Source organism: Oxyura jamaicensis, chromosome 3, assembly GCF_011077185.1.
Source record: "Oxyura jamaicensis isolate SHBP4307 breed ruddy duck chromosome 3, BPBGC_Ojam_1.0, whole genome shotgun sequence".
Taxonomy (NCBI): domain Eukaryota; kingdom Metazoa; phylum Chordata; class Aves; order Anseriformes; family Anatidae; genus Oxyura; species Oxyura jamaicensis.
Window position 1 is genome coordinate 69,632,130 of NC_048895.1, and position 13,399 is coordinate 69,645,528.

Sequence of the window (13,399 nt, forward strand, 5' to 3'; positions counted from 1 at the left end):
GATGAGTGAGAATTTAAATTAATCTTGAGGCAAGAAGAGTTAACCTAGGAGGTACCCCACGTGAACTGAAAGTCAGATTCCCATATGGAAAATTCAGATACAAACAAAAGTGCCCTCTCCAAAATTTTTCTCTGGAGAGTTTTGCAGCCATTAGACACATTGCCTCCTGATCCAAACATTTCTGCATCCTCCCTGACTAGAAATGGCCCAGGGTCAGCAGCTGTCAAGCACAGCTCCTGCTAAGCCCCTTTAGGAACCAGAAAGTAAACAAAGTGATACTTAAGCCCAGCAAAGGAAGCCAATCCAATAAAGCTTGCTTAGTTCATGTGTAACACATAAAAGGATCAGGCTCTTCACAAGCACTAGGAGTGAGAGCTGCTTTGAGTTTTAAATATACTCTAAAGAGAAGTCCTGATGGTAATGGCCACCCTTACTCTTACTGTAGCATGTGAGCTGAATGGTCAGAGCACTTGCACACAGAGGGGAAGGTTTGGTCTCTGGGCCTGCTTAGCCTGGGAAGTGAAAACCCTCTTGCCTTCTCCAACCTTCTCCTTACTGGGGAAGTCCCAGTACAAATTCCCTGAAACTGTGGGAAAAAATAAAGCTGATGTCCTCACTTCCTACATCCCTAAACAAAATCGGTGATGTGGTCACCAGGGGCTGTCGATTCTCTTCACATGATCCAGTGAATGCCACGGGCACAGCTCTGGGGTTACCTAACTCTCCAGGCTCTCCCAACCCATGAACACCATGTCTGTTCTTACATCTAACACCAAAAAGCTAAGTGGGGTACCACCTGAGTATTTCTTGAATGGGGTACCACTGAGTATTTCTTGAACCAAAGTAGTGTTAACTGGTTTGATACTTTAGAAAACTTCCTCTCAAACATTTTCAATTATTATACCTAGTATGACTTTACATGCTCACTATCACATAGTCTAAATCAACATGTGAATTATTTTCTACAATGTTTTAACTTTTGATAAGCAAAACCCTGCAGCTATAAGTGTCATCCAAACAAGCTAAAAGCAAAACAAGCAAACATTTTTTCATTTATTTATATAGAAAGATTTATTTTAGTGTCTAAGGACTTCTAGAGTTTAAGTACTACCCAAAGATCTTTGTTATACAATTTTTCAGTAGGAGAAAAGTTTTTGAAGGCCTGAAATATGTTAGACATAAAGAGACCTTGCTAGTCAGATAAAACGATAGTGCTGGTTTATTTAACAACCTAAAATCAAAGTGATAAAGACAGATTTCAAGATTTCCTCAGCTGAAAGCTAAGGTGAAAGCTAAGCAAAGATAAATTTCCATACACAAATCTTTCTTTCCTGAAGACTCAGGTGCCCATTTCTCTGTAATTCTCATAAATCTGTATAATCAATACATCTTGTTATACCAGTATTATTATTGACTGTTTTTATAAAGATACATGCTTCTTTGCAAGCTGATTCTGATTACTCTGAATGAAGTACAATCAGTTCTGAGCTGCATTTTTCAAATCTGTTGTGTGTTTTCAAAACAGAGTACCCGTAGCTGACACATCCACCCAATGCTTCACTTACAGGCTTTCTATTCCACTGCATTCTAAGTAGTATTTGATTATGATATATTTCATTAAAATGATGAGTAGCATAATGTTGTTAGAACAAATTGTCCTTCATCAGAATTTTAATCTAATGAAAAGTGATGTTGCAGTCATATTTTTCATTATGGTTATTCCACTTTAATCTCTGTTTTCTTGAGTAGAGTGGAAATTGTTCACTCGGTCAGTTCGTGTCCTGTTAGTTAATTCTATAAATCACATATCAACATGTGTTTGCCCTCAGAAAAATCCTCATATTGTTTTATGTCTGTGTTCTCATATTACCACAATGTCTCTGCTGTGAGTGCTGTTTCCTTGCCAAGGGCTGCATGCAAACATATCACAAAAACCTGATGCAGCAGAAGCTGTGTCTGTTCCTGTGTGTGTTCCTGTTAGTGAGGAACTATTCAAAACGTGTGGGCTCTGAGAGCAAAGCAGGAGCACAGTAGTACTGACAGGGTCTCTCCATCCCTGTTTCTGACACTGGCCCAGCAAAGGCTGGATGCTACCAGGGTTTCAACAGGAGGAGTTCAGTTCATGAGGCAGTGTTTAAGGTATCTGACTCCTTTTCTGGATACAACAAAGTATTTGCCTCAAGAGTGTATGGTATAAAGCAAATAAAGAAAGGTAGAGTGACTCACAGAAGGTCACAGAGCAGGCTAGGCATCAAAACAGTACTAAACTCCTTATCACCTGACTCACAGCCCAATTTATTGTGCTTGATATACATTTACCAGAGAGTTAGGATGCCTGTAGATCAGTCATAGCACCATGCAGTGAATTCAGTAAGCATAATTCTATTTAGTATGATGTATTTTGGGCCTCACAACCTCCACCAGCCTCCTCATCCAGACAGAAAATCAGCCACCCTGTATGTCCCAGACTTTAGTAAGTAATCAATACAGTACTTGTTGAAACAGTTTGAAACCTACTTTCAATGAATTCTTGAAATCTGCCTTTCACAGGTGCTTCCAGTAAAGCAGATTAAAGCTTTAGTATGAGAAATTAATATAACATGTTGATGAATAAAACTAAATTGGATTTAGTTAAAATTGAATTATCATTGAATAGATACTCACAAATTACTACTTTTGCTTGTTTGCCAATTGTCAATACTTCACACGTTAATATTTCTTACAGAAGTCAACAGTGTGCAGAAAAGGAGATAAACAGAGTGTTATACTGTCAGATTCAGTGTATACAGGCCAAAGGAGCATGAAAACTTTTCTTTTTGTCATACACAGAAAAATCTTTCCACTCCTCTAAATGTCACTGGTGCTGTACTAAGAAATGATTCAATACAGTGGAACATCCTATTTCATGCTGTTTGATTTCTGCTGTGTGATTTCTTTTTACTATAGATTAATACCTTGGAAAAGTAACTGGAGTTTTGTGGTTTGTTAGCTCAACAGACAAAATATGTCCCCATCCAACACCATATGCTTAAAAAGGATCAGCTACTGTTTTATCCAACTATTTATTACTACATAACAAATCAAACTACCTGTTCTATTTACATAGCATTGACAGATAAGTATGTAATGGGCCACCAAGTAAGAGCCCTAAGATCAATACAATGATCAAACAGCAATTATTATTCAGCAGGAAAAGTATTATTCAGCACTTCAGGTAAAGTGATGTCATAGTTGTACATCACTCTACATAGGCAGCAAGGAGCAAGGGCAACAAACCATCACTGCTACTCTCTAACTATGGGTGTAGAATAAAAATGGTCTTGACTGGCTAACCCACTGACAAGCAGATCCAATAGACAAGCTCACTCTGTTTCATTCTGGGAACACTTGCCTTATTACCCACACTCTCGTTCATCTGCAATAAGCATAAATTTACTGCAGATCAAAATCCAGTACTTTCACACAATGAATTCAGGCTTTCCTCATAGCCTACTCATTCTAAACCAAGCAGAACAGACCCACAGCAAAATAGTTCTGTGTGGGTCTTTCAAAAATATTGCAAAAATAGCTTAATGACTGGAAAGCCTGAGGAGTTCGTGACAGTTACACAGCTGCTTCTGCATGCTGTAAAATAGTCCAGTATCATTCCCTGTACCTAATACAAAAAGCCACAGCAATAGCACTGTTTGCAGTCCTCCCACACCCTCATCTGATGTGTTTTCTCTGCGGGAGGGTTGTGATGCTCATTACAGTACAATGGATACTTGTGGAAGGCCCATAATGTTGTCATGAGCATCTGGACAGACATAGGGAGAGGGATGCATTCTTGCTGCATGCGGACAGTGATGGGGGCAAGGTTACACTTCAATTGTTGGCACTGTTGTTGATACTGTTGATAGCTTTTTCAATGGAAACACTGTTATTAAAATATTTTCTCCACCCTTCTTTATTTCTGGAGACTCGAGAGAGCTGGCAGTGAAATGTGGGAATTCCAATGTTCACATATTTTAAATGGTAAGAGAGATGATGTTTTCAAATGACCTTTTCATAACACATTTTGAGAAATTTGCCTTATGCTTCACTGCAGAGTCTGAATTTCTTACAGAATGTATCCATGCACTCTGGATTATTAAGGAGATTTCTTCCCAGTTTTTTTTGTAGGACTGTGCAGCAGTATTGGTCAATATTTTCCTCCAGTACTGAGAAGTTCAAACATGATTGTATCTATCAAATTAATAAGAGAATCAGAAGAGAATTTTGAAATGAGAGTAGAGCATGAAACAGACAGTTCCAGTTTCTGGACATTATATCTTTCTAAATGAGGGGCATCTGTAGCCCAAGTTACTTTGTCATTCAACTCCAAAGTAGAAAAGAAAAATACATCTTATACCAGGCCTTAAAATGCCATTCCAGTTGAAGAAAAATACTAATGCATCTCTCCCTATATTGATGAAAAGACTTATCTCAAATAATATTTATCTTTCAGAAGCTGTAGATAAATATTCTTTTAAAAATATACACAATGTTTATTTTTAAAAGTCTATGATTACCACCTTTAAGATTCTCTTGTTGGCTGAGCTGACAAAACAGACAAAAATAAGAAGAGCATCTAGCATGTGTCATGTCCTTTTCTAACACAATAATCTCTGGCATTTCTCACTATTTTAGTGGTCTGCAGAATTTATAGTCATCTCCAAGCTGAAATTTCAGGGAAGATGCCCTATTACTGTTATTCACAGACTTCATTTAACCCAACATATAGGTCATGCATCCAAAAAGGCATTCCAAAAATCTTCATTTAAGGGCTGTGCCAAATCTGTCACATTGCACCCACAACCATCATTAGAACTTCCCCTCAGGCTTTCTGCTAAATGAATACTGAAATGTTTCTCTGGTTAACTGTACTTAGTCTGTTCGTTTCAATAACAACATAATTCCCTGCATATTCTTGTGACCTAATGCTGTATCAGGATGGGATACTACTGTGTGGCTGTAAACACAGAATAACCTTTTATAGCAAAATTAGAGGTGTATTAGAAGCACATTAGCAACTCACTTGGATGTATTTGTTTTAAATTCTGCCATCAACCCCCATTGAAAAGAAGATATGAAAGTGTGATCTGGTACCTAGTAACGAGTGTTGTCCCTCAGGAGTCTGTCCTAGGACTGGTACTGTTTAATATATTTATCAATGACATGAGAAATTGTCATTTATCATGACAATGAGAGTTCGATCAAGAGCACCCTCAGCAAGTTTGCAGATGACATCAAGTCAAGTGGTGTAGTTGATATGATAGAAGGAAGTAATGTCATCCAAAGGGATGTGGACAAGCTTGAAAATGGGCCCACATAAGGAGGTTCAACAAGTCCAAGTGCAAAGGGCTGCATTTGGGTCGGGGCAATCACAGAAATAAGTACAGAGTGGGAGAAGAACTCATTGAGAGTAGCCCTGCAGAGAAGGACTTGGGGGTTCTGGTGGACAAAAAGCTCAACATGAGTCAACAGTGCACACTTGTAGCCCAGAAGGCCAACTGCATCCACGGTTACATCAAAAGAGGAGTGGCCAGCAGGCTGAGGGAGGGGATTGTCTTCCTCTACTCTGCCCTTGTGTGGCCCCACTTGGAGTGCTGCATCCAGGTCTGGGGCCCCCAGCACAAGAAGGATGTGGAGTTGTTAGAACGGGTCCAGAGGAGGGCCACAAAGATGACCAAGAGGCTGCAGCACTCCTCCTACAAAGATAGGCTGAGAGAACTGGGGATGTTCAACCTAAATGAGATAAGGCTCTGGAGTGACCTCATCACAACTTTTCAATACTTAAAGAGAGCTTATAAAAGAGATGGAAAGCAACTTTTTACTCAGGCAGATAATGTCAGGACAAGGGGGAATGGTTTTAAACTAAAAGATGGGATATTTAGTTTAGAGGTTAGGAGGAAATTCTTCACTCAGAGGGCAGTGAGACACTGGAACAGGTTGCCCAGAGAAGCTGTGGAAGCCCCATCCCTGGAGGTGTTCAAGACCAGGTTGGATGAGACCCTGAGCAACCTGATCTCATCAGTGGTGTCCTGCCCATGGCAGTGGGGTTGGAACTAAATGATTTTTAAGGTCCCTTCCAACCATCCTATGATTCTAAGATACTGAAAAGATTTTAAATTGCCCACACTCTGATAGATTGCAATGGTTTAGCAGAGATTACTTTACTAAAGTAACTGACTCCATAGAACTGAAATTATTTTAACCCATCAGCAACGTAACTTATTATTATAATGGAATTTTATCAGAAATACTTATAGACGTTGTTTTATTAGATTTTTTTTCATAAGAGAATAATGTAGCGGTTTGTATTTTCTTTAATCAAATTTACACTGTTATTTGAGTATAAGTACTAGCCAGAAGGAAAAAAAATATATATAAAAAAAAATAAAAATAAAGAACCACACTTCCATACACAAACAAAGCTTCTAATGTACTCTGATCAAGGTAGTAAACACTGTGCAAAGAGTACTGCTAATTGCATCTCTAAAGATCTTATTTTCTTGGCTCATCTCCCTCATCGTAAACTTAGTTATACCCGTTTAAGCTACTAGTAACTGATCCTGAGAATGTGGTCTCATATAACAAATACCAGTGCAAAGGAAAGAGGAGAATCTCTGGCATTTTGCTAAGCTCCAACTGAAGTTTTGCAAGAATCTGTAATGCAGTTATTCCCCAAGAATCATATTACCACACTTTCAGCTGTTTGTGAAAGCATTCTTTCTCTCCATTTGCCATTCTCATGTTTAAATAAATGTGTGTAGATATGTGTATGTGTATGTGTGTTTATATAAAATCATTCACATAAATATAAATGTCAGAATTAGAAGTGTCCTAACATTTATAATATTGACAAGTTTTGCAGTTTGTCAAAATCACAGCCATTAGGAGAGCTAAGCATCCATCTCAAGTTCTCATTATTTGCAGAAAAATGTTGTGGCTTTTGCTACAGGGAGCTCTCTTCAGGGATAATGAAATATTTGGAATAAACAGATGAAAAACAAAGCTTTCAAATATAATCAAAATGCTGACCTACTTAGAAGAAACCAGGGAAGTTTGAATGCAGTCCCAGGACAGCGTACAGCTATTGCTTTTTGTCAGGGAGGAAAACAGAGTTGTCTGAGTGTTGTGAGCTAAAAAATAAATGTTAGTTCTGGATAATGCATGCTATGGGGGCCAGAACAAAGTAGCAAAGCCTTCTGATTCATACGACTGCAATGTAATAATCCCATTTCTACTGGAATGATCAAAAAGAAATATAGCAAGACACAGGTAGTCCAACAACATCTTGGAATGTGTTAGATTTTTTTTTATTATTTTTTGACAGTAGGAAAAACAGTGTTACAGGATATTTTTCTGTATTTGATTCTTGATAAGAAAGATAAATGTGTTGAAAATATAGGTGACCAGAGACAACGTGTTTTAGAAGCCTCTCACTTCTCCTGGGAAGAGAAAGGATCCAAAGTTAGCACCAAAGACTTCAAGCAAAGGGACTGCCCAGCAATAATATGCATGTTCTACTTGCTTACAAGGAAGAGAAAGCAAGTCAGAGAGAAAGAAACTCTGATTTTCTGCCAGCTGCAAAGCAGGCAAGTAACCCAACTGATGAAATCATCATCTCTAGCCTCTGCCTGCTGGGCACAGGCTGCTGGGATCAAGCAATGAAGGTGGATTCTTTCAAATGGAAACTGAGGTGCCTCATGCCATGTGACCCAGAAGACAGCCAAAAGCTGCTTCATATTCATGGGCTCATCCATAATTGCAAATCAGAGCAAATCTAGTTTGTAATCTAAGAAAAAAAGCACATTTTCTTCTGTCCTGGAGAGCAAGTTTTATTCAAGAAAACTTTACAATATTGTTTGAAGCAGAACAGGTCTTTCATTTGCAATAACAGTAATTGAGTAGAAAAATCAAAGGCAACGATTTATTCTTTTGCCTCCTGCTAGCTTTTTTTCTTTGATTAGTCAGATGTCTAAGTGCTAATGACATAGATGGTTCATGATTACTGCCAAGAATTTTCTAAATATTGTTGACAAGCTGAAGGACAACATGTTGTGTGGATAGCAGGTCAGACTAGAAAAATCTCAATTTCAAATTTCTAATATGTAACACATATCTGGGTCACATCTATCAAGCTGGTAATTCAAGTTTGCCGTTTAAAAGCAACAAAATCATATCCATGATTTATCAAGCAAATGATAAATGAAATAATTTACACCTTGAATTATGATGATTATGAAATGATGGAAATTAGACTCCAAGAACAAAAAACAACCACTGTTTTTTGCAAAGATAGAAAATAAAGCCTTTCTTTCTGTGTTAATAGACAGAAGGTGCATGCAGTGTGAGAAATATATACATTTCTATTTATTCCAGTTAAAACATGCAACAAACTGTATACAATTATGACTATGCCAACTTTTTACTTTCATATACAACTTCCACATATTATATCTTCTTTCCCAAGTGAAGTTTGCCAACCTTTTGCAAAAAAGTAACAATATAATCTAAATTATACATTGTATGTATGTTCTTAAACTCAAGAGCTTGAGAATTTAAAATTTTACCTCTCTTTCCTTCCCCCTAAAGAAACTATTCATTTAAACTTATTAAAATGTGTTTTTATTATTATTATTATTATTATTATTCCCTAGTAATGAATGAAATTAAGGTACAGACATGAATCCAATATTCTGTTCACTTAGTTGACATATAATTTCTTTTTTTGTTTGTTTGTTTGTTTTTTGAAGGAACCCATTTGAGTGGAGTTTCCTGTACATACATTAGCAGAGTTGCAAGGCTTTTTTTATCTTTTCTGTATTCAATGAGCTATAAAATTAGGAAGAAAAAGGTGAGACTAATTCCTACAATTCACAAAAGGTTGTTCAGGAAAAAGAACTGTTATCTTATACAGAATAAATTGGTACATAATATCCCTTGTAGAATGCACTTTGAAGATGTCTAAGAAAGAAATACAAATGATGATTTTCTCTTACCCCACACAGATGGGGGGAAAGAATCTTCTTAGTGACTAAAACAAAAAAGGAGAGTAAATATTATATCTTGAATATTGAGATGACTCCAGCAGAAAGTATAAAATAAGTTATTGAGGAAATATGAGGAAGTTAGCACAATGCACTGCTATATTTAGTGAATGCATACAGAGGGACCTCAGAGCAAATTGGTAAAGTTGTAGATACAGAGAAAGATGGAGTAGTCATGGTTTATGTATAGTGTAGGAAATAATGAGAACAGGTTCATATATCACTATCAAAAGCTGATTGTATTTAGCCAAGACCAGTGAAGGTTCAGGTTGGTTACAAAACCAGTTTGTCAGAACTTTACACCAGAACAGTAAAACACAAGGCATTACAGATAACTTTCATTTACCTTTACACTGTATGGAGTGCAATCCACAGAGTTGCAAATACACATATTGTGAGTGGATGAAGGCCATTCCTCATTTGGCAAAGATGCTCTGTGTGCCCCCTGCCAGATGCTCAACCTCTCATGGTTTTTAGAGCATAATTTGCAGCTTTTTGAAGCTGTTTGATATGTGATCAGTTCTAGCAGAACCAAGTCTTGATGCCACACTAGGAAAATAAAGCAGGCAGGAGTAGACAAATGCATCTTTTACAACTACAGTAACAGAAACATAATAATGGATTCGTTCTATTGCTCAACATAGAAACATAATAATGAGTTCCTTCTACTATTCAGATCTTACCAAATACGTCATTCTTTTCCCAGAGGAAAAAAAAAAAAAAAAAAAAAATCTATTCAATTTCTCTATCAACATTAGCATTGTACCATTTTACTATTGGTTTAGGAATAGAAGAGTTGGTCAAATAATAAACTGTTTGAACATCAGTGCAGTTATTTGTGGTGCTCATCCACTAAAACCAAAACTGCAATTGCAAAATTTATTTAAAAATAGTTTAACCATGAAAAATAGTGATGGCATTATGCCTGCCTACTTGAAGGAATGAAACATAAAAATGAAAATTCTTTGATGTCCATGCTTACAAAATAAGTACAAACAGAAAACATGATATAATTGCCTCAAAAACAATCTTCTGAACAAGGCTAAGGCTGTCTTTTTCAGGGGGATTATGATCAAAAACCATCTTTTTGTTGATGTTTGGTTTTGTTTGCTTTTGTTTTTGTGCTTACATTTCCTACTCTCTAGTGTCCCTCTGAGTGCTCAGTGATGTCACCCAGAAAAATGTGGAAGAGGACTGGGAACTCTCTACATCTCAAATGCATAGCAGCCACAGTTTATTTGAAGTGGAGAGATTGGATTTTTCATACTTGGGCTAATCTGCTAAAGATTCTTTCATCAGTGGTCATGACAAGCATCTTCCAGACACTTCTGTGTGACTGGTCTGCTCTAGCACTGGTGCCATGCTGGTGACTTGAGGTGTCCTCAAAACCACTAAACTCCTGCTGTTTTCTGAGACCTATCCCCTGGAGTTCATGAACCGTCATCATCTAGTCTAACTACTTATCCCAGCTGAAAATACTGAATACATATCCTTCCAGAGGTTGATGCAGGGAGGTAGCTCCCTTAAAGGACTCTGGCCACTGAAGGTAAGCAAATTCATAAATCTGTGCAGAACTGATTACTGTACTCCCAAAAGCTGTGGGGCCCACAGAGAGCTCTCTCCCTCCAAGGAATCCCATTGAAGCCAGACAAAGTGAGAGTGTGAAAAGCTTCTGGCAGGAGGGAGGCAGCTTTTGCATGTCTTTTGTGAAGCCATCTGCTCTTTCCTGATATCTATCAGAGCATTTATACACCTAAAATGAAAGATATCCTTGCAAATAAATCAACAGGGTTCAGACTACTGTACAATAGTGATGTAATTAGACATGCCTCAAGAAAAAAAATATAAATGCATATTTTTATATTTTACATATATTCACAGGGAAAAACAAAATTATGAAGTGTCTCAAATAAACAATAAAATAAATAAATAAATAAACAGTCCAGTAGTTTTAAGCCCAGTCCACTTGTACTTTAAAAAGGAACAAGTCTCTTCTGCAGCCAAGCATGATGAGAGGAACTCAAAATACCAACCTCAAGCTTTCAAAGAAAAGTACGGATTTATCTTGAAAGTTAAGAGATATTAATTCTTAATATGTATTTCTATTGTTATTTGTCCCACGGATTCAAGATCTTTAAGTTTCATATTTTCAAACAAAAAATCTTTAATGCTTCTTTAAAAAAATAAATAAATAAATAAAGCAAGTATTTTCAAGCAATTATGATTTCAGTAGACCAAGTTTCAAAACCGTATCAAGAATCACAAGATTCAGATGAAAACATCACACAACATTAAACAGATAAAATTTTGACATTTTATAGAGGAATCAATGGAATGGGATTCAGTGAGCCCAGCACATGTAGGGAAAATCAGAATTTAAGGTCTACCAGTAAAATGACCTGGCAAAGGCGCTTTCTACTGTGGTTCTTTCTACTGTGATATGAAGTCTTGGCTCAAAGAATTGAAGACAATGAACCCTGTGGTTCAAATGATGGGAATACTAGGCAGCTCTGGGCTTCTGGCTGGATCTGGACACGTTTAACTAGAAGACTAAAATTAAAGCCTGAAAGGTGTTTTAAGTATATAAATATTTTTTTTACTATTTATTTTTTTAATATGTTGAAAGGGATGTTTTCTCACAAACTGATAAATATATCCTAAAATTAAAATACTTTTCTTAAAATAAGACAATTTTCCCCTAAATCAGTCAAGAATTAAGGTTTTCATGAATTCTATATACAATATATTTTTGATATTTTTTTATAAGGAACTTTGATATATGTGTTTATTACTACTCATTTTTGTCACAGTAGCACCTCAAAGCCTCGGGATTAAGGCCCTGTTTGTATGGAGGGCAGTAATAAACCAAAAGGCAGTCTGAGAAATCTTACAGTCCAAATATATGCACATCTCCTTGGAATGTGTCATTGTCAAAGGAATTGTGTAGAAGACTAAAAGGAGCTTTGTTTGTATTTAGATTTCTCTCTTTTCTTAAACTGTTTGTTTAGAAATGGGTCACTTAGCATAGCAGATGTTTCTTCAACACAACATATTTGTGTCACAGATGAAGAAAACTTTCCAACTAACTCTCTTGTTTTAGTCACTATAATTTAACAGTTCATTTTATTTCTTTTAAGAGCAGATAGAGCAATTAACTAAACATTTCAGTTGTTCATCTGTGTTTTTCCACCACCTGTAATTTGTACAAATAATCTGATGTGGGAAATTTTAATATTGTGCTAATAAAAAAAAATATAAACTCTATGTGAATGTGCAGTTTCAAGCCACCAGAAATTATTCAGGAAACATCACTTAGCTAGTTTATGCACCAGAATGTAAATGAGGCCTCCTTTTTTCCCCCTGTTACCAGTAAAGCTTAGGCATTCACTGCTTTCATTTGACTTCACTCCTTTTTTTTTTCTGTTGCCATGGAAACCAGGGTGCCAGTCAGTCTGCAGAAGAGGCTGCCATTGCAGGTGGTTTGCAGATAATGTATTAATAAATGAAGAAGTAAATACATAACTGGGACCCACATTTTCCTCAAAAATACAATAGTAAAAAGCACATAACATCATTTATGCAGTTGGCTTGTGTAATTTGGCTATGGAGACTTTATAGAAAATGTTTATTGCCTTAGAAAATAAGCATGCACGTATTCTTATACCTGGAAAGCCCACAGTGTATATGCACAGCCTTCTCCATATCAGTCAACAAAAATATTGAAACAACATAAACCAATTGAGTTGAAAAGAATGAATCTTAAAAGGAAAGGGAGAATGAGAAAGAGAGAGAGAACATGCATGCGTTACTGATTTATTCATGTGCATGTTCAGTTTATGTGATAGGAGTTAATACCTATTTTGGATCCTAGCTGTACAGTGATCCTGTTGCTCTGAAGAGATTTAAATTAATGTAACCTTGATCTAAGAAATTAAAATTAACTTTAAAAAAAATAGAGAAATAAAACTGTTTTAGCTTGATTTTAAGCATCAGAAAAATAGTCTTAGGGGAACACATTATCAGTCTATCTGAGTATCCCCCAGATCCTTAAAACATGTTTGTCTAATTTCAGCCATGTCTTAAAAATTGGTAGAAATCCTGCAGGGGTGAGGGGGATTTCGGACCTTGAGACTACAGGTGAACGTTTGTAATATATGTAAAATATTTTGTAAAAAATAAACATCGGGAGAAGAGATCAATGCCTCTAAAAAGGAAAGACGAGGATAACTCTTCTGTTATCTGTTCCATTTGGTATGTTTTAACAAGTTGAACAGTCATGGAAACAAAAAACAAGTACACAGAGAGGTATTACTTCAATTCTCTCC

The 13,399-nt window shown here is 36.6% G+C and overlaps 1 protein-coding gene across 1 annotated transcript in view; it reads right to left on the reverse strand.

The window, feature by feature from the left end:
* The window catches only part of LOC118164634, a 37,881-nt gene extending 24,716 nt beyond the window's left edge, over nt 1–13,165 (reverse strand). Inside the window, exons 1-3 of the mRNA XM_035322285.1 lie at nt 12,442–13,165; nt 9,421–9,623; nt 9,027–9,061 (exon numbers count right to left, since the gene is read on the reverse strand). Coding sequence (XP_035178176.1) covers nt 9,027–9,061; nt 9,421–9,623; nt 12,442–12,649 — 446 coding nt within the window. The 5' untranslated portion in view covers nt 12,650–13,165. The remainder of the gene's footprint in view (nt 1–9,026; nt 9,062–9,420; nt 9,624–12,441) is intronic.
* Between the last annotated feature and the right edge of the window lie 234 nt (nt 13,166–13,399).